This window comes from Grosmannia clavigera (genome assembly GCF_000143105.1).
Source record: "Grosmannia clavigera kw1407 unplaced genomic scaffold GCSC_113, whole genome shotgun sequence".
Classification (NCBI taxonomy): domain Eukaryota; kingdom Fungi; phylum Ascomycota; class Sordariomycetes; order Ophiostomatales; family Ophiostomataceae; genus Leptographium; species Leptographium clavigerum.
The window spans coordinates 1089034-1109954 of NW_014040831.1; the positions used below are offsets into that span (position 1 = coordinate 1089034).

Sequence of the window (20921 nt, forward strand, 5' to 3'; positions counted from 1 at the left end):
ATGGGCCGACCTGTATCGCCTGAGCGATCCCAGATCCTTGACGCCGAGATTACGGAAGAAGGTGCGGAATCCTGTTTTGCGCCTGGCATGATTGCGGTCACGATTACTGACCGCATCCAAATGCAGCAGCCGTCATTGTGTACCAGACGCCCCGCAAGGTAATTTCGGTTCTCGAAAATGGAATTGCAAAGAAATGGACGCGGGGAGACTCTCAGCTGCACGAGATGGAGGCACTGCGCGTTGCCAAAGAATGCGGCCTGCTCGTGCCAGATGTGCGTGGTTATGGGACGACACCAGCGGGGAAAATATGGCTGGCGATGGACAAGATCGCCGGCCAGCCGCTGGAGCAAGTGTGGAAGGACCTGTCCAAAACGAAGAAGACGGCGATTGCCCAGCAATTAGGCGCCTTTATGGCCCAGAAACGCGCTATGCCCCCACCAGAGGGGCACATTGGGGGCCCAAGGGCTGGCCAGCCAGGGCGCGAGATCCGCCAGTACCACGACTACGAAATCCCCGCGTGCCGTGATGAGAGCGAGTTTAACAAATACCTCCTCGGTGCGCTTCTTTGGAACACGCCTGTGCCATTTCGCAATGCCTTTGCCGAGTGCCTACGCGCCGACCATCGCATCGTCTACACACACGCTGACTTTGCCCTGCGCAACATTATGGTCCAAGATGGGCAGGTGACGGGCGTTCTTGATTGGGAAAATGCGGGATGGTTCCCAGAATACTGGGAGTATGTTAAGTTCTTTCACCAAAACTTTGGTAACAACGACTTCCGTGACTACGCCGACATTATCTTTCCGCGCAGTTTCCCCAACGAGCTCATTACCTACACAGCCCTCCTTAAGTACCAGTATCCATAAATTCTGTCGAATGAGCCAGACCAGAGTGGGAGGGGCGTGCACGATTATGCAGTGTGATGAAAGAATACATGTACTGTGTGGCGCAAGGGGCTATTTAGTACGTGTTTTGACGCACGTCTGCATACCCTAGAAGTACCTAACCATAACAATACATCTCTGCTCACGGGGCACACATAATTCGTCAAATTCAGGCGCGATAGGAAATAGGGTTCTAGCTAATAAGCGCTAATATGCACTCCCTAGCGCACTTACGTAGAGGTTCGGGGCACTGCTAATGCTACTCCGTACTGTACGTGGCCTCTGAGGCCACTAAACCTTGCGAGCGTAAGCCTTCGACTAACAAGGTGCAAACTACGGAGCTTAGTGGCTGGATGGCCCCAACATCTTGCCGCCCGCTACCTGTAACAAACTCCGTCATTTCATATGACGGATACAATCATTCGGAAAATTTGTCGTTCACAAGCATATCCCAACCCGCAAGAAAATCAGCCGAGATGTGGGACAACCTTTGCTCAATCTTCGACGAGCAAAACGTACGAGACGCTTTCCCGAAAGCTTCTAAAGACCTAGGCGAGACTTTGTTATTGGCAAGCAATCATACAACGAAAATATACATAACATGCATTCGGAACAATCAAGGGGACAAGAGGTCTCTGATACGATAAACGTGTACTCCGTACGACTATTTCTATAATCAAGCTTGATCGATAAGGAGTGATGGACAAAGATGGTTGTTTTTAGGGAAGACAGCTATCTGAGGCCAAAGTGGCAGCCTGTATGAGTGGTTCGTGCACCTCTGCGTTTCATGGGCTGCCTACGCAAACGCAGTCAAGACATTTATCGAACCGACTTCACAAATAGCGTCGCTTACGACGTGCTCCCTCTCCTCTTCGGATGCCGAACTGCTAACAACAGAGACTGTATACTGGAACCTTTTTGCGTCAGGAAAGTTGATTGGCTTCATAATGAGAGGCTGACTGCCACCAGGCAGTGCATTGCGAGGCTCAGAAAGGCTGGGCGCATACTGCACCCAGGGAATGTGCATCGGCACTGACAGCGAGTTGCGGCAGTTGGCACACCCGGCCACGTGCCACCTGCTAAAGACGGGCTCGTAGCCCATTAGCTGGGGCTCCCCGGCCCCTACATTGGACTTGCCCATGATGGATACAACAAAGGAACCGCCGATGAGACCGCGATTGATGCCGGACACACGCACCACGCGTGCTGGTCGAGGATCGCGTTTTGGCAGGTCGATGACGCTGTCGTAGTCGTATCCGACCTTTGTAATGTCCGCCAAATCCTGGAGATGGTCATAGATCAGATACAGGACAAATTAAAAAGAAACAGGAGGACCCACATTGGAAGTTAGTAGGTCAGTGTCATTGTCCGCCTTGAAAGGCGTTAGCGGCGTGTTCATGTCCAGCCATGTTCCATCCGACGTGCCCGGTGTCGGTCCCTGGTTGTCGATAGGGCTCGTGCCAGGATAGAGGGGCTTAACAGCAAGCGCAGACGTCTGGTCATGGTGCGTTTGCCAGCTCCAAAAGACCCGGTCGATGAAGCAGTGGTGGAAGTAGAAAACGGGATCAAAGGCCGCTGTGTCATTCTCGCCCATATCGCCATTGGCGCCTTTCTGTGCCGGGTCCGGATTGTCGGGCAAGTCGTAACCGCCAATGGCGAGGTGCATGTAATTATGAGGCAGTTCAAGGGACACGGCCAAGTTTTTGGTTGGGCTCTGCTCGTCGGTAACCGGCATCCCGAGGTTGGCCGTGTGATCGTCATTGTACTTGGACGCTGAGGTTGTGTTGGAGAAGACGGTGTAGTTGGGAGCAAACAGGCATAGGTTGTACGCCTCCGCTGCTCCTGGGTGCGCATTATTATTCTTATCTACAAAGTGATCGAGGAAGTTCTTGACCTGATCATCCAGCTCTTTGTTCACTTCATCTTGGCCCATAGCGCTGATAACGGCATTGTGCTTGTCCGTTGCCTCCTTGTCATGTGGACCAATCAGGCCGGAGTATGGATACCGTACGGTCTCATAACCCTTATATTTGCGGTAGTCGATAACTTTGGTCCCGGCGAGTCTTGCCAGTCTGTCCAAGAATCCTTGTTGGAATTTGTATGAGTACAGAGGGTTGTCGATTGTTTTTCCCCTGTTTTTGCCGCTTTTGTAGGTATACGTGATTTGCTTGATAATGTCCGGGAGGCATGGCTTTCCTAGCTCGTTCCAGTACGGCATGGCCACTGTTTCACAGCCCTCAATGCTGCGGAGCGCCTTTTCAAAGTAGTGGAGATAGGCTCGGTGCCATGTAGGGAAGAGAACGTTTCCATGGTGGCAGTAGCCTCCCCAATATGCCGAGTTGGAGTATCCAGCACCTCGAAAGGGCTGGCCATGCAAACTAGCAATGTGAAAGAAGGAAAGAGGGTCGTCGGGATCTTTCGCTTGGATGCCCCGAAAAGCGGTGATGAGCTGGTCGCGTTCAGCGTCAGTAAGTCTCTCGACGTCCTTGCGCACATGTCTCCCCTTCTCTAGTTCGAATGGTCCTCTCCGGTCACCAGACGGGTTGGCCATCGCAAGCCGAAGCTTGGTGCGACCATCGACTAGCGTAAAGTCATACGTGTAGTATCCGCTGCTGACTGTGGCGCTAATGGAACCATCCGTCGAACCCGGTCGAACGTTTGACATTTGGCTGATCGTGATTGTATTGGGCTTAACTTTTCCCTTGGCGTCCACAGTCCACTGACGGCAGAGAACCACAGATTCTCCGTTCGCCACATTTCCGGGGATAACCAGAGTCACCATCTCGTTGACGCTGTAATGATACCAGTTGAGCTTTCCGATGAAAATCAAAGTTTCAGGGCTCGGTACAGCATCACGGTATTGGAGAGACAGCGAGACCATTTGCTGTGCGCCTGCCGGGTTCGACATGGTGAGAGACAAATTTTTCATATCGGCCGAGACGATGGCATCAAAGGAAAAGTACTCAAACGGAACGTGAACGTATTGGTTTATAGTCTTGGTCCCACTGGTGATCTTTCCTAGTTGGAAAGTGTTCCTTTTCTCAACACCAAACGCGTCAACCGTCCATTGCCAGTATGCTGACACGGGGTCATTGAGAGCGAAGCCGACAGGAAAGACAAGTGTGATACACTCATCTTCGGCCTTTTGATGCGTATCTTGATTCCAGTTTAGCTTCCCGACGTAGAGAAACATGGTGTAGGATGGTTCATAAAAGAGGAGTGATGATAGAGATAGGCAGCTGTAGGAGATGTAGAAAATTGGCTGGGTTTCTCTGTTTCTTCTAACCTCAAATCCCCTTACACGTTACTATATATACTTCTCAAAAGAGATACTACCGCTGGCATCCTATTGGACTTAACGAATTGCCGACAAGTCGCCGTCAGGCACATCGCCAGGCCCACTTGCAGTTGGAAAAAGGAAACAGCTTCGATATGCAGTCTATCAGCTGAAGTGCTGAGAGGATGGTCTAAACAGTTATTGGCCGGTTCTACGACTACCATGTTCTCGGTACCCCAGCTACGTGGCGTAAAGCCAGGTAGACTGCCCACTTTAAAAACGCACTCCCGTAGCAGATGTAAAAAGGACGGCTTAATTCGCGAGATCGACAATACGGTAGGTCAACAGAGAGTATAGCACGGGAATACTGTGGATTTCCGGAGGTCACCTCTGCCGCCGAAATCGCTGGATAAGACGAAGCCCTGATCTGCGCGCACATTGCGCACAGTCTGGTCTTCAGTCAACCACCCTACGAAATATCATCACCGGATCTTCTGAAGGCCTTAGAGCTAACTACGATACGTGCAACTGGTCCGGACGTATATCCCCCAAGGATTACCGTACGGGTCCTACACTGGTATTACGCGAAGGCACTACCTTCGCGTTACAGACTAGTGGTGCACGGAGTACAGAGTAGAAGCCAAAGGAGTACTCCTTACGGAGTACTCCGTAAGGAATCCGCCCCATTTAGCAGTAGAGGCCTGTTATTGGTCAGAAGTCACAAAAGCGGGTTTCGGACTAGTACGGAATTAGTACAGACCCCTAAAGGGTCGCAATGTACAGAGTATTGTCTACGACGTATTTCTTTCTTACAATATACTAGACTGCTTATACTACACCTAATTCAGCCTCCTGCCCCTTACAGTGCAATAGTCATCTTTACAAACCCTGCGTATGCGTCATAAGCTCTAAGCCTGCACAGCATTCACCGACAGAATCATAGCATCAAAACCCGATTGTAAGATACGTACTACATAGTATGTAATGCACTGACTTACAGCGGGGGCTGCAATTAGACTAATTACAATAGCGTTTCTGCTATGCCTAGTCCGTAATGTATCTTTTCCTTTTTAAGCATACCTTGGTCTCTATGTACATAGTAGCAACTCTCCACTACATCCACACCCCCAATTGGAAGACCACGTCTCAAACCTTTATGTAGCCAAGACGCTTCAGCTCAGCAAAATCAATACAGGGCTTCTCAAATGCCAGGGGTTAAGTGTGTCCTTAACTAAGGCACCACAGCCGTAGGGTACGTTGTTGGGGCCCCATCCGTCTACTCCGAACAGGTCGCTCTAAAGGAACTCTGCCAAAGGGACACCGGCTGTGAGGTCCCGGTAGTTGCCCTCGGAAACTAAGAGTAAGCTTAGCTCAACAGATCGCGGCGTGGGCAGCACCTTAAGCAACGAGGGCAGGTCTTCTTGAAGTACAAAGAAATGTGAGAGCCGGTCGATGGGGAAGATGCTTTGGAGCGGGATAAAGTGGCTGTCGCCCGATGGGCCGTTGTCCCATAGGTCATGCACTTTATCGGTAACAGGCTAATATGCTCTAGGCCCGGCGCCACCGCCAGCGTCCGTCAGAGGCAGCCGCTGTGATAGGCACGCCAGCCGTAGAGCCCGAGGCCGCCGACGGCTAGGGCTAGGTCAGGACAACGAAAGCCAGGCCCTTGTAGAGTAAAGACAAGGCCACGCTGCTCGGCGCACTCTTGGTCAAAGACGTGCGCATCAAGGTCTGTAAGGAGCTGGTTGACATTAATAACCAGCTCTGTAATGCTATGGCTTTCCTGCAGCGCCTGCTGGGCCTGGCTAAGCACGCGAGCGCCCGCGTGATGATGCGAATTCCACGCCATACATCCTCATCGCAATCAGACGTGCTCTCCCACAGCCGTTGCGTCCTCGAGTGGCCAGCTGCACGGCATCGGATAGTTGAAGCTCGGCGGAAAGGCACGGATTAGGGGCGTCTCGTACAACGGTCTAAGAATCCAGTCATATGCACAGGGTGTGATGGTAATGCGTTGTAGGACCGGGAAGCGCTTCAGTCCGTATTCCAACGCATGGGCGTCAAGTCCTGTGGCCAAGACATTGCTCTGCTGGCTTAGAAGCTGTCGGTAATGCCTCCACGAGCGTTGTAAAGATATGTACACTACTAGCTTGGCGCGGGTAACGTGGTCGGGCTGCTCTAGATCGAGCCGCTTGTGGTTTTTTATGTTTTGTACATTCTGTTCACAGGCCATACAAAAAAAATTGTGGATACCCCTCGTCGTCTTTCGTCATCCTCGTCATCCTCGTCATCCTCGTCCTGTTTATCTTCATCTTTGGCTTTATCGTTTCCGCCATTTGTCCTCGTCAAAGTCGGGATCAAAGCCAGACCTTCTAGGACCCGGTTCGTCCTTCAAGCGTGCATCGTCCTAAATAATCTCAACAATCTGCCTGCGGAACACATCGTGATCTGCAACCGCCCGGAAGACCTCAATGTTGCGCAGATTCGCTGACAAGAAGACACGATCCAAAAGGAAGAAGTCACAGTTATAGAGTAAGACCGGCTGAAATCTAAGCCAAAGATCTGCCAGCTCATTCATAGCGAAGGTAGTGGGGTTTTCAGAGAGTGTGAGCCAAGTGTGGGGAAATAAACTTGAAGGAGCTCTGCCCGGCTTATGTGCAGTTGGCAGACAAGGCAACAAAACAGTATCCAGAGGCTAATTAGCAAAACAAGTTATAAAATCAGACGTGGCGTATCTATTCTTTCTTCACTCGTTTTAGTTATTAGAGTGTAGGCGACCTTGGATCTTACATGCGGACAATATGCTATGTCTGGTCAGCTGGATGGACCGATAACGCGGTAGACCTTGATTGGCGAAATGGTGTTTTTTACCTATTGCTAATGAAAATGGATACGACGTTATCAATTCACCAATTTAAGACCACCCAAGCCCACGGCTTCCATCTTCTGCTGCAAGTACTCAATCGCACGGCTGAAGGTCTTCTTTCCATCATGACAGGCACCGCTTTCGATATGCTGTGCCAATGCACTCACAGCCGAGAAATACTTAGGTGTCGTATCTTTGCTAGAACTGTTCATGAGAGCAAGCGGGCAATGGAAGAGTATTTCACCGGGCACTTGCTGGGGCAGGGCTACAGACATCTTGCCATGAACGCCCGACGACAGATGTTGCTGAAGTGCTCCGGGCTTGAACATGCGAGTACTGGTCGCAGGACAGAAGGGACATCGCTTAGTAGCAGGTTGGGGATTGGACTGCAGAGCAAGTATGACATCGTGTATCGTAGGCATAGATCCGGAAAGGGGTACGAGAGTTGGCGAGGATGGGTAGGAGTCGAGGAAATCAGCCGACGTCGGCGTGAGCATCGGGCTCGGCATGGATGACGTCGAAGCAGTGGACGCTTCGTCCAGCAGCAGGTTCTGTGTGCAGGGTTGCTGGTCTGTGATGATTCTCTCCGTGTCCATTTGTGCAATGCCATTGTCCAGGATGGCCTTTGTCATTCCGGATGTGCACTTCCCACTTTCGAGATGCATCAACTGTGCGGACGGGCAACGGAATTTCTTGTGGCATTTTGCACCTGCCACGCACTCAATGTGGCAGAGTGGTCGGTGTCGTACAGACGCACAATGCTGTTTGTATGCAGTGTCGGTGGCAAACGTCCGGTTGCAGCATTCTGTCGGTTGTTTTTTCGTCTCCTGTTTTGGAAGAGACTTGTTCTTTAATTTCGTTTCTGGTATGTGTCGTGGGCTCCTAAGATGGTCTGAAAGGGCGTGTTCATCTTTGAAATCACGATCACAATCGCAGCAGTGAAACTGCATGGTGGTTGACAACGCCATTTTCAGGGGAATGTCTAGAGGAGCTGAACCAGAGGGAAAGTGGTAGACTGAGAGCTACAAAATGAAGGACGAAAGTTGAAGTGGGCAGCGCTGATATACCTCCCATATTGTGCACAGACGTCATACTGCTGTAAATGGAGGGGGACGGCCAGTATTCGGGTCAAGCTATTATCAAAAGTACGTCGTCGAATAATACGAGATAAGAGAGATGCAGCCAACGTACACGTCTGCGACAGACGTGTCACCCTCCATCACGAACCGTTATCAGTTGCTGACGTGAGCGCGACAGCTTTTAGGCGTGACGCAATAGTCCAGAGCGGGCTGATGCTGCTGGCCAGACATGATCTCATGGATCCATAGCTTGGCCTAGTCGGAAGGTCCACGGACAAACATGTACGGGTTCTATTTGAACGGGCCCAAGTTGCCGAGCCAAAAAGTCCGGCTAAAAGTCCGGAAGAGCAAAAAATGGATACATCCGGATTCGAACCGGAGACCTTTCCCATGCGAAGGGAAAATCATACCCCTAGACCATGCACCCTTGCAATTGTTGCGAAAGTTTGTTAAACTTTGGGCTATATGGAGTAGCCGTGTATTTAGGCAACCCTTTTTAGAGCCAGCAAGGCCTAAGCCAAACAAACAAAACCAGCCAATCACAGCGTCTTGTAGCCTAACCACGACACCTAATCAGCCTCTTGCAAAACAGCTAAGAGTTAGACTAATAAACAACAATAGGCCAAATTATACCAAATCTAGGTTACAATGACAGAATATCACTAGTTTACGCCTTTTGTTGCGTTTGCAAGACGCTTTAAAGTATCAAGGCTCAAGGCTACGGTACGGAAAGCGCTGACCGCCGGGCCTGCCTAAAAGGAGTTATAGGGGTCCTTGTGGGGCGCCTAGGCTCCTCGCTATCAAGACGCGAGATTAAGCGCCCTAAATTTTCGCGTTTGGCAATTCGAAACAGCCTTGGACAACGTGCATCGAACTTGACGACGACACCCTTAAGACGGCCATTAGACGAAGATTCGACGACTACGAGCATGCGGTCCAGGGAAGAGAGCTTCTGTATTGCGAACAACGGGATTTAAAAGGCCTTTTGGACCTTTTAGCCTACATTCTTTAAGCGTTAGCGCTGAGCGGACAGCTCGGCAAGTTAAGCGTGTAGACTGTTGGGCTTTGTTAGGGACGTCTCAGGGGCATCTCAGGGGCATCCAAGAGTCGTCTTGCGCATACTCTCAGGAGCGGCAAGCGGGACCAGTGACGGGGCGCAATCGAGATCGAGCAGTTGCGAGCAGCAGAGCAGTCCTGTTTCTTGTGCTCGTGGACGGTCAAACGAGGCGAGAGATGCCATCGCAGCCGCTGCCAGGAGGAGGCCTTCCGCGGCGAAGCAGTTCTGGGCTGCCGCCGTTGCAGGAGCAAGAACACCGGCCAGCGGTTACATCGACATCGACATCGGCGCTGTCGGTGCTGCCAGGGTTGTCGACACGGGCTCTGGCGCCACAAACGCACGAGCTGCGGACAGCCCTGGCCGAAGGAACGCTGGTGACGCGGTTCCAGGCTCTACTGATGCGAGACGACACGCGGCAGGCGTTGTTTCGTGAGCGGCTAACGGCAGGCCAGCTGCAGCAGCTGTTTGGGCTGGGACTACCGCCGACACTGCGTATCATGCTGATGAACACGCTCGGCGACGTGGCTTGGTTCCGCGAGCTGCCGGCGACCGAGCGAACGGCCGTCGAGACGCGGTTCCGGGCACAACCAGGCGACGGGACAACAGCCACGCCGATACCAGTGCCAGTGCCATCGCCATCTCCATCCCCGATCCCGGTCGAGGTGAAACGACCCATATTCAAGGCTCGGCGAACGGGACGGTCGGTGCTCTCGCCCACGGCCAACAGGCTGCTCCTGCACGACCGGCGCGCATCCTCCGGCAGCAGGCTGTCGACCACGTCGTCGACAGCCTCGTCGGTCGCAGCAGCTGATGCAAAGGCCCGACGAAGGGCGGCTAGTGACCCCCCCGTTGAGCCGCAGCCGGCAGCCATCGCTAGCGACTTGCTACCGCCGAAACGAGCCCTCTCCGAGGCTGAATCGGACAGCAGCAGCAGCGGCAAAAAGAGAAGCAAGCGCCCCAAGCTGATGGGCCCCGAGACGTCGTCCGAGGCATTGTCGGCAAAAACTCCGTCTGCTTCCTCGTCTGCAAGGAAGAAGGCGAGCGTGCCTGCAGCCCGTGAAATCATCGAGATAGAAGACGACGACGACGAGGTTGCCAAGGACGCCGATGAGACGGAAGACGACACGTCCGACAGCAACACCTCGGAAGACGAGGTCCTGGCCGACACGACGCGCTCCTCTGGCTCTGCTGCCGCACCCCAGCCGCCCAGACGGATCCTGAATGCACTCAGCGGTCGCCCCTACGACATGTGGCAGGGCAAGGAGCTGCTCCTACGCTGGGACGGCTTTCCGGACGACCCACACGAGCTCCTCGAGACGGCCAAAGGCGCCGCCATTCCCGACAACTACCAGCTCTCCGGGCCGCTGGCCACGCCTTGGGTCTGCCCCATCCGCCCGTGTGGCCGTCACTTCTTGTCGCTGGCCAACATGGGTCTCCATTTCAAGGTGAGCTGGCCAGCCGTCAGCCTGGCTAGCCAATGATGCTTACAGACCTCTACCTTGTCTCAGATTAATCATCAGTTTGCCCTGCTCCATGACAACCTCGACGGAAGCTTCTCGCCGGTGCCGGATGTGGCCAAGGCACCAGGTCAGCTCGGTGTCTGGGTCATCTCCCGGGCGAAGCCGAAGCCGAAGCCAAAGCCGCAGTTGCAGTTGCAGTTGCAGTTGCAGCGGTCGGAGAAGCCAGCCACAGAACAGCCACCGGTCCTGCCGCAGCTGTCCCAATTCCGGTCCACGTCTGGCCCGGTCATTCCAAAAGACACGGCGCCACGATCAGAGAGAGAGAGAGAGCGGCCAGATCGACGTCTCCTCCTCAAAAACGAAATCGTCATGGCCACGCCCGGTCGCGAGTACCTGGTTCTTCCGCTCGAACTTCGTGGAACAGAGAAAAACAACAGCAGCTTTGGCGTGCCGTTGCCCGACGGCTACCAGTATTCCACATACCCGAAACATCCGTGGATCTGTCCGGTGCGCACGTGTCGGTCTGTCTTTCTCCGCATTCCCAACCTGGGGGCCCACTTCACTGTAAGTCTTGGCTGCAGCGTCTCTCTTGGCCTCCTTCGCTGTTCCCGCTGACCGTCAGCGAAAACACCGCCGCCGGCTGCTTAACGACAACGGCGACGGCACGCTCTCGGAAATCGGCAAACACGACGCTGCCCGTGGCATTGTGGTGTCGCAGACCCGCCGCAAGGCCGCCGAGCTCGAACCGCTAGCCGTGCCGCTTCCGCCGGGATACAACACAGCAACAGCTGTAGCGGCAGCTGAACCAACAGAAACAACACCTTCTACAGTTTATAATACAGTGCCTCATGAAGTTATCGACACTGTGCTCTTAGGACCTTTGGCCCACACGACGCCGACGTGGGAGTACGCCCAGTCACTGCTGGTGCGGCACTGCGAGCAGATGCCGACCAAGGGCTACGTGCCACTGTTTGCGCAGCTGGCCCGCCTGCGCGACATTCAGTGGAACGAGCTGTGGACGGCGCGGCACCCGTTCCACGACACGCTGCCGCGCGACGTGTCCAGCCTGATCTTCCAGCTGACGGGCGAGCGCAACAAGCTGCCATGCCAGTACTGCCGCGAAGGCAAGGGCCCGTTTGCGGGCTGCGTGATCCTGCCGGTCCACGCGCCTGTCGAGCTGCACGCTGCCGTCACGTGCTGTGCCAACTGCCTCTATCACTGCGGCCAGGCGGGCTGTTCGCTCAAGACGCACCTGCGCGACCGCTTCGGCGTCCTCTTCCCGGACGTCGACCTGGACGCCGAGCGTCACCGTCTCAACCTGCCGTCGACGTCGTCAGCCGACGCCGTCACGGATGACAGCCTAGACAGAGGCCCAGCTTCTTCTGCCTTTAGCCGCCGCTCCGAGCGGATCGCCGTGAAGGAGTCCGTGGCCGATGGGCTGGCAGCACCGGGAACCGACAGCGCCGGCATGGGCTCTACTTCGGTCAAGCGCAGCCGCTCGGGCAACGCCACGCCGCAGCCGGCTCCAGCCACCGTCATGACCGGCGCCAACGCCTCCATCGCCGACTCGACCGGCCAGCTGCTCGAGATGGAGGACTGGAAGGTCGCGCCCGGCCACGTCGAGGTGCAGCGAGCCGCGCGTCCCGGTGGTGAGATCCGCACCGAGAGCGTCGCCTTCTCCAACGCCTACCTCACCACGCCCGGCCAGCTCGTCCGCATCGACCACAACCTCTCCTTCTGCGTCCAGGTGGTCCGCCCGGGCGCCACCCAGGTGTTCAACCCCGATGCCTCCGCCACATACGTCTGCTCGCTGGCCGCTGGAAAGCTGCGCGTCCGCGTCGACGACGCCGAGTTCATCGTCGGCCCCCACAGCATGTTCCAGGTTCGGCCCGGCCAGTGCTTCACCGTCCAGAACCGGCTCTACGTCGACGCCTACCTGCACATGTCCGCACTACGGAACCTGCCGTAGAGAGCCGATGCGGACCGAAGGCGAGGAGGACGAGGCAAAGCCGGCACAACGTGCCCATCTTGGCAGTCCTGTACAAATAGAACATGCATACGGAGTAACAGTCGGGATTTAGGGCGCAGACGCATCCACAGAGGGTCAGCAAATGCTTAGTCAGCCCATGGGAAGTATCTTCCATGTCTTGCATGTCAGATGGCCCGCCACCTCATCGACCAGGGCGATTATGCCCACGTGGCCATCCTCGACATTGTCGACCGGGCTGTCGGAGCTGCCGTGGCTGTCGATCTTGTCGCAGCCGCAAGCGAGACAGCCTCCTGTGCGGCATCCAACAGCTGCTCGCAGGCCCATCTGTGTCCGGCGCCGTCGCCGAGATTAGCGGCAACAACGTCACCCTGTCACCACCCCTTCCCTACGCCGACGTCGAGACAGAGAAGAGCATGGCAGCCTTCTGGTCTCAGCGATATGTGCGAAGGCAAAGGGAAGACAGTACTGGACTCTGTCCGGCTCGGAAACACGTTCAAGTATTCAACAGTCAAACAGTCCAATTATATACAAGAGTGCCCTCCGGAAAGCAAAAGGCTAAATCTAACAGGCGTCATCGAATAGCGTCAAAAGTCGTAAATCCTGGACTTGCACAAGCCTGTGCAGCATGTATATGCATGAGCCCATCCCGGGTCATCCAGTCGCCCTGTTTGGTCCCCCCTCAGACGTACACCCGCTGGTTGGAGTGGGAGCTGCGCCGGCTGCGGCTGTGGTGGCTGCGGCTGGCCGGTCGGTGGCTGCCGCTGCCGCTGCGCCGGCGGTGGACGCGCGTGGTGGTCTCGCGCACGTAGCGGCGGTCGCCCTCGGTCGTACTGAGGCGGCTGCCGTGCATCCAGGCGAGGATGGCAGTGCAGAAGAAGAAGACGCAGTTCATGATGCCAAAGGCAAAGGCCGTCTTGAGCATCGCGCACGGCTTGTCGGTATTGATGCTGATGCCCTGGCCGCTGACTGTGATCAGGCCGGCCGAGACGACCCACGGATCGGACGCGGAGATGTGCGTGCAGTTGGCCGTGGCGATGAACCGCAGCTCGTACACGGCCGCGATCAGCGTGCCGACAAAGCCAAGGTCGATGAGCGCGACAAAGAGCGCGTTCATGCTGCTGCGGTGGTAGCTGAAGATGGTGAAGAGGCACCAGGCCACGCCCAGGACCGACGTGATAAAGAGAATGAGGACATAATTGGGCGTGAGCTCGTTGGCGCTGATGAAGCCGTGCACAAACCAGGCGAGGATGCCCATGGTCGGGATCTGGAGCCGGCGGGAACAGTCGGTCAGCGCGCCCATACGAGAAGGGGAAAGAGGAGCAGGCGACGAGCCAGACAATGACCGGACCAGCAGATACGTACCAGCGTGATAATCTGCATGACGCGCCAAAAGGCGAAGATGACTGCGAACACCATCGTAGACAAGCGCTCGCAAGCTGGGGCAGATGGCAAAAACCGTTGCTCAACGATCCTGAGAGCTGGAATGCGGCCCCGTTCGAGATAAGCTTTCCTGCACTGTCTCGGCACAGACAAGAGGACTGGAATGCGGAGGAGAATGGAGAGAAGAAAAAGCAGATTGCAGGATGCAGAATGCAGAATGCAAATGGCAGATTGCAAAAGGCAGCAGGTGGGGATGACGTCTGTCTTTAGCGACGGCCTGGCAACGTCCTTGTATCCTGGGAATACGAGCAACGAGGAAGGCAGTCCAGGAGCAATGGGAGAGATCCTGGGCAAGAGCGACGCCAGCAGCTTCTCCAGGTGGGGGGGGCGACCGGGCAACCAATGGGGCCCCCAGGCCCAGCCTCTTGCAGCAACCAGCTCGTCTGGCTGCTACACCACCATACTTTGTATGCCGTAAAACCTCGCCAGCGAACCAAAAGGACCAGGAGCCCGACTCGGCCTGCATGGCGCGTCGCATCCACCAGCTTCACACCACGGTCACCGTCTTCGTTGCTCTTCTCGCTCTGCTTGACCGACAGGTCGAACGGTCTCGAACAACACAAAATGGCGGTCGATTATTCACCGGGCAACAGCTGCAATCGGCGATGGCTGGGGAACACACTAGCCCCAAAACGAAACGCCAGCAACGCTCGGACCTGGACAAACGGTGGCTGGCGGCTGGTGGCTGGTGGTCCTAGGGCGCTACTCCGTACAATTTAATGCTTTACGGAGTACGTCGTACGGAGTACACAGCACGAAATACTCCGTACGACGTATTCCCAGCCACCACCAAGACCTTGTAAGGAACATCGTGATTAGATTAGGTCATAAAAACTCCGAAGTCCGTGCCATGACGATTATGTAATTGGTATCCAACACGTTGAGACCACATTTGTCCAGCTCACAGCTCCGTCTTCACCTCTCCTGGTCATCCGCCATATCGTCAAAGTCCCGAATAACCGGGGCCAGGCTGTCGGTCTCGTCGCCATCACCGCTCAGCAGTGGTCTGTCGCTCCTCTTCTCTCTCCTTCTCCTGCCTTCCCGCTCGCTGCCGCTGTTGTTTCCGCTGCCAGTACCGCTGCCGCTGCCGCTGCCGCTACCACTGCCACTGCCAGTTCCATAGCTGCTGTAGATCTCGCTGATCGGCGAGTTCTCGACATCAAGAAAAGCTTCCGCCAACGACGGCTCCCTGGGGATGTTGGGCAGCCTAGGCAGCGGTGGTAGGCCACGGGTCGGTCCTTTCCTCTCGGCGCTGCCACCAGCCCGGCTGTTTGCTTCACGCACCGCTGCCTCTGACCAGTCCACATCTTCCATACGCCCGATGCCCGTACCAGGGCTGGTCAAACCCGCACCCATACTTCCCTGGCCAAACGTCCGGGCCATCTTCGGTGTCCGATTTCCCCGGAGTGCCGACGACGATGACGGACCGGCGCTCGAGGCCTCGGACATCACGCTGCTGCCACCGGCCACGGACCCTGTCGGCGAAGGCGTGTATACGCCAAAGGACCCAAACGGCGCCGGCAGATGGCCGCTTCCGCTGCCACCACCACCTCCGCTGTAAGGCATGCCATGTGGACCTCCAGCTCCATGACCACCCACTGCTGCCACAGATACGCCCGATCGCACAGACTGACCGCCGCCACCGCCGCCGTACGACGTCAGGTAGCCTGTCGAACCGCTCCGTATTGTCATGCTATCCATTGTCGGTGGCCGTGGGAAGGCATAGCTGCTGCCACTGCCGCCGATACCGCTGTGCCGCTGTGCTGGGCTCGTCGTTCCTGAACCGCCGCCCGCCGACGACGCAGAGCTCTCGTCGTTGATGTTGTCACCCTGGTTGGTCGCGTTCCATGTGTCTGCAACCACCCAGCAGTGTGACAGCTCGTGGGCCGCCTCGTCACCGCCACCGCCGGTAGTCCGCCAAGGCGGCATCTTGGCACCCTTGAGCCGCGGAGACAAATGGTAGGCCACGCCCTCATGGTACCGCATGTTGAGCGCGTCTACCGCCACCGAAGCCAGTGTCTGCAGTATGCCATATATGAGCACCCATCGCCCGCGCCGTGCTGTCGAAGGGTCCACGTCGCCAACTCGGTCCGCTTTTTCGAACTTGGAGAACGCATCGATCAGGTCCGACTGCGTGAATTCAGAACCCAGCACCAACATGTTCGTCGCCACCGTGTACGCCAGCTGCACTCGACGCTCGACTGCCCCTGCACGGCTGCTCATTCCCGCTTCCGACTCCGGTACCAGTGGGTAGGGATGTGGGATGTGTGGAAACCGCAGTCGGTTGTCAAATTCGACCAGCATGTCCGTCATCGGAAGGTCCGCCGTGTCCGCCTCAAACGCCTTGTTGCCACTCTCTGACACCAGCATCCACTTGCGTCCCGAACGTGCCTCAGAGCCGTCCCACACAATGTCACGATCCACGAGATAGTCGTACAGGGCCGCAAAGTCCTTTTGGATGGCATGTGCCACCGTCCGTGTCAGCCACATGTCGTCGTCCTGGCCGCCTCCAATGGCTAATCCCGACTGTATCATCGTTGGGGGCGGCGGCAGCGGTGGCCACCGCCCGTATGCGCGCGTGTAGTGTGCGATCAGGAACTTCTGCAGCCGATCTGCTGCCCCCTTCGCCGGGCTCTTCATCGCCAGCCCGCCCATGCTGGACACAGACGCCACGGCCCCCGGCCACATATCCACGTAGTGGAAGTTCGCCAATCGCTCCTCGGCTGCCTGCACGCGCAGCTGCGTCTCGAGACAGGCTCGTTCCAGAAGGGCGCGTGTGATTGGCGTCACACTCTTGAAGTCTGCGCATGCCTCCAGGTTGGCATACATGCCTGCGCAGTGCAAAAAACACTCGCGCCAGCCCTCCTCCCACCGCACATCCGGACTTTCTGACCACGCAAGGATCGACACGGCAGCATCGGGCTCGTTGCGCACGTCGTCTATGCCACGTGCTCCTAGATAATTAATGATCGTTCCAACGTTGTCCGTCTCTGGCGGCATATACGCCTCGAGTCGCGCATGTAAGTCTGACAGCGCCTGATACAACGACAGCCCGACGAGGGAGGCGTGGTACAACAGTGCAAGCACATTGCGCGTCGTAATGTGATGCCGCAGCTGGTCCGTCTTGCTCATATTCGCCGGTGTCGGGAAGTACATCTCGTAGCTGATCTGGCCATCGGCTTCTCTCAAGCTGTTGTCCTCCGAGATCGGTGGCGTAGGCTGGCCCATGCCATGTCCGCCTTGGCCGTAACCATGGACATAACCGTGGCCATAGCCCTGCAGCCCCAGATGCTGTTGACGATGTTGGTGGCCGCTTGCACCAGCCAGGTGCCGCTGGAGCATGGGTGGAGCGCCGACTGGAGATGGGGGCAGCTGTATGTCCTCTTCCGTCGATCCCTCTCGCAGCTGTGTGATGAGGTACCGAGATTCTGTAGCTTCGACGATATGCGACGACAGTCGGAAGGAAGGGTTTGGCCGCGGCTGCTGTCCTTTATGTCCAAAAAATACGAGAACATCTCCGTTTGGGTCCCAGAGCTCCGGGTCCTTGCGCAGCTTGTTCCATCTCTGTACCGGTCGGCCGGCTCCGATCCAGCGCTTGATTTGTGGCGCCGTCGCAGCCGGTGGTATAGGAGGAAGCTTCGCCGAGGGTGGCGGATGCATCGCACTGCCAGGAATGTCCCATGAATTGTCGCTCGTTGGTGAGCCGTAGGCTTGCTGGAAATGCTCTTGTTGCTGCTGTTGCTGTGCCAGGCGTTGGGCAACCATTGAGTCCATAGATTCATGCGCCTGGTCATGCTCGCCGGATGTATCACTGCCCAGCGGTGGTCGAACAGTTGCCGCAGAGAGCGGCCGGAAGTCGGGATCCTTGTCTTCGTTCTTGTGCTTCTTGCCAAAGGTAAACGCCTTGACCAGGCCTCGGCGCACATTTTCACTCTTCCTATCGACAGCCGAGCGCAAACCTGATTTCTCGATGCCCGACACGTCTTCTGTCCTAATGTTAGGCCGGCGCGCTCGCGCGTATGCAAAATCCTCCAGAGGGCCGCCTCTGAAGTGACCGCCTGGACCGCCCTGCCGGCCATCCACGCTGTCACCGCTCTGACTTTCAGAGCTTGCGCCCCCCCCTATGTCGTTGCGATAACCACCATTTGTCGGCTCCACCTCGCGGATAGGCTCAGAAAACTTCAGGAAGCGCGCATTAGTGGTACCTATGCCAGTGTCCTGCCTCGCCGGCATGGCAAATTCGAAGCCTGCATTTTCCTCCGAGCTGGTGGTGGATCTGGCCCCGGATCGAGCCACACCCTTGCCGTTGCCGTCGACCTTGGTCTGTGTGATCTTCTTGCGAACATATGCGCTCCTTCCAGACATGGTAGATGTCTAGCCGTTTACGTATTGGCGAATATCCGGGTCAGTTGGGTCAGCAGGACTGATCGATGGTCAGTCAGTCAATCAAGCAGCCGAAGTAGGCCGACTTGCTGCAGTCAAGCTGCTCAGTTCGAAGACGACGCGATGGTATAGTAGGAGTGTCTCCAGAGAGGGTTGCATTTCAGGCACCTGTTCGCGTCAACAGCCGTCCCAACACAGAGGGGGTCGAGTTCTTAAACAAGATATATGAAGCAGAAGGGAGATTTCAATGCAATCCGAAGCACGACGCAGCTAGAGAGAGGGGGTATATGGCAGTAGTGTCATACAGGGGTCGCGCCCTAATTGTAAACGAGAACGAAAGCAGCATGGGGGTGTTTCTTACGATCCAGAGACAGCAGGCCGTCCCTGGGACAAAAACAATGATGGAACGGAGATTCTGGAGACAATAGGAAGGTCCGGCAGGGGTCGCATGCATGCGGTCGGGATCGCCATCCCCTGTAATCGACCCTTGCCACTGGAACTATAGCATTTTCTTTCTTTTCTTTTTTTGCGTTCATATCAAGTGGAGGGATTATTATGAACTTATTCCCACTTGGCGACGATTGTAACGGGCGGGAGATAAGGAAAGGCAGGCGGGACGCATGTAGTGGGCTTAGCGGAGGGGTTATCATCTTACCTGCACAGGACAAAAGAAAAGGCGTGAGGCGTGATCGGCAAGGATGGCTCCGGCCGGACAGTGATGTGCGCCCGCTAATAACGTTTCCCGTTACGCCGTCCGTCGAATTTTATTGAGAATGGCGAGAAGGACCGTCTTTTCGGAATTCAAAGCCCTCTCGAACGGTGTCCGACGACCAGATGATCCTCATAAGAAGACAAGCTCTCTTCAGGTCCGGTGTTGGTCGGACGATCGGTACAACAGCAGCCTTAACAGAATAGCAACTGACTCTGGATGCGGAAGAGAAAGGGCTGGGCTGCCGTACCGAAAAAATGACGAGTATTGTTCAGGAGAGACTAATTGTCGTTGGTGCGCAGCTAGAAAACACCAGAAGCTTTCAAGTCGTGGGCAGTCTGGGTTTTCATAGTAAGATATCTTACTTGTTCGTATGAGAGCGATATGCGGCCGGGGGACTAATGAGAGCAACCGTTGATTGAAAGGTGTGCGTGGAGATCGGTCGCCGCACGCTCCTCTAACCAGGTCCAGTCTGACAGGCCAAACAAACGCTCCAGTGGATGGCGAAAGCCGGAGGTGATCTTACATAGTATGCTGGTACTTGTAGGTAAAGCGGGGACGATGATAGGGGGATAGTAGGACGCTATGCGTTGCATTTCTCTGCGTGTCAATCCGTCCAATAGTGTGCTCGTACGAAACGAGTTGCTCTGCATATGGAGGCTTGCGTTGTAAATGTATTTAAAATCGAGCGAGGGACGCATGAGACGCACTGCCAATCCCTCATCAGTTACTCCGTATGGAAAGTACTTATGGAGAGTGGCAAGATTCTAAGGGGCTGCGGTATGTTAGAAACGCCATGACGCGGGTAAACGTGCCGGTGCGAGACACTGAGAGTAATTGTGCTCGGTGGAAGGGAGTCGATGCTTCACAAGCAGCGCACAAAACAGGCATGGGCCTGTGCCATGCGACGTCTTTACTATGTCCGGCAAGCACTAGTGTGAGACGCCGTTACATAGTAGCGGGTGGGCCGACCTGCGATAAGAACCGAATGGATGTTCAATTTGAAGCCGTAATCAGCAACATCGGCGAAGAGCCAACCGTCTTTGCTCATTGGTCGATACTCGCCTGCCGTGAATACAGGCACTCACAGCACTCCGCTAGTCATAAGCAGGCAGCGGCAGGCTCGGCCTTATTATTCGCTTATCCGTTGCAATTGCTGGTACAAGCGGGTCTCTTTGGTCTGTTTGGTCTGTTTACAGAAGGGATTCCGTACTATGTACGGAGTAGATGGAAGGACACGGTCGTCTCCTCTTCCATGGGTTTCCTGGCTCTTGGCGATGGCATGGCGTATTAGCGTGCGTGGCTCGCCCTTCAAGGCTACCGTACCAAACAGTTTGCGATAAAATACATAGTAGACGGGGTGGGCGCTGGCGATAGATTTAAGCGAAAATGCTAGGGTCGAAAAGAGATGAAGGTGTCTGCAGGTGTTGCCAGAAAATATGACTCGTTCGATAGATGTAGACAAGAAACGCCAGCTATGTAAGGAAGGAAGGAAAGCAGCCCCCATTGCCCATACGGAAGGCGGTAGGGTGCTCGCAGGGGGAAACAGGGTCGCCCCCACTTGGGCAACTGATACGGCAGTAAAGTCACGCAGAATTGTGGATAGTACGGAGTATGCAACGCAAGATGCATTGGGGAAAGTGGCACCGACCTGCACAGAAAAGTGCAGAGTACGGGGTAGGAACGTCAATATGCGAACAAATTCGGAAGGCACAGGGAAGGCTCGCCGGCAAGGAGAATTCTGCAATCCTAAAACAGGTTCGGTGGACACCTGAC

General features: G+C 55.6%; 7 protein-coding genes across 7 annotated transcripts; 2 read left to right on the forward strand and 5 right to left on the reverse strand.

The window, feature by feature from the left end:
• Window positions 1-866, forward strand: CMQ_3317 (aminoglycoside phosphotransferase; the record flags this gene model as incomplete). Its single annotated transcript, XM_014319255.1, has 2 exons — window positions 1-61; window positions 127-866. The coding sequence occupies 2 exons, from the start codon at window positions 1-3 to the stop codon at window positions 864-866; spliced, it is 801 nt and encodes a 266-aa protein (XP_014174730.1).
• Window positions 867-1680: 814 nt separating this feature from the next.
• On the reverse strand, window positions 1681-4077 carry CMQ_3862 (tyrosinase; the record flags this gene model as incomplete). Its single annotated transcript, XM_014319800.1, has 2 exons — window positions 1681-2166; window positions 2224-4077. The coding sequence occupies 2 exons, from the start codon at window positions 4075-4077 to the stop codon at window positions 1681-1683; spliced, it is 2340 nt and encodes a 779-aa protein (XP_014175275.1).
• Window positions 4078-5737: 1660 nt separating this feature from the next.
• CMQ_3832 (uncharacterized protein) lies at window positions 5738-6010 on the reverse strand (the record flags this gene model as incomplete). Its single annotated transcript, XM_014319770.1, has 1 exon — window positions 5738-6010. The coding sequence occupies one exon, from the start codon at window positions 6008-6010 to the stop codon at window positions 5738-5740; it is 273 nt and encodes a 90-aa protein (XP_014175245.1).
• Window positions 6011-7062: 1052 nt separating this feature from the next.
• Window positions 7063-7659, reverse strand: CMQ_3638 (uncharacterized protein; the record flags this gene model as incomplete). Its single annotated transcript, XM_014319576.1, has 1 exon — window positions 7063-7659. One exon carries the CDS (start codon window positions 7657-7659, stop codon window positions 7063-7065), a length of 597 nt encoding a protein of 198 aa, XP_014175051.1.
• A 1680-nt stretch (window positions 7660-9339) lies between these two features.
• Window positions 9340-12592, forward strand: CMQ_4201 (uncharacterized protein; the record flags this gene model as incomplete). The annotated part of the gene is made up of 3 exons (XM_014320139.1): window positions 9340-10608; window positions 10672-11187; window positions 11246-12592. 3 exons carry the CDS (start codon window positions 9340-9342, stop codon window positions 12590-12592), a joined length of 3132 nt encoding a protein of 1043 aa, XP_014175614.1.
• Window positions 12593-13292: 700 nt separating this feature from the next.
• On the reverse strand, window positions 13293-14029 carry CMQ_3517 (uncharacterized protein; the record flags this gene model as incomplete). The annotated part of the gene is made up of 2 exons (XM_014319455.1): window positions 13293-13877; window positions 13976-14029. The coding sequence occupies 2 exons, from the start codon at window positions 14027-14029 to the stop codon at window positions 13293-13295; spliced, it is 639 nt and encodes a 212-aa protein (XP_014174930.1).
• A 939-nt stretch (window positions 14030-14968) lies between these two features.
• On the reverse strand, window positions 14969-18418 carry CMQ_3954 (uncharacterized protein; the record flags this gene model as incomplete). The annotated part of the gene is made up of 1 exon (XM_014319892.1): window positions 14969-18418. One exon carries the CDS (start codon window positions 18416-18418, stop codon window positions 14969-14971), a length of 3450 nt encoding a protein of 1149 aa, XP_014175367.1.
• Window positions 18419-20921: the final 2503 nt, after the last annotated feature.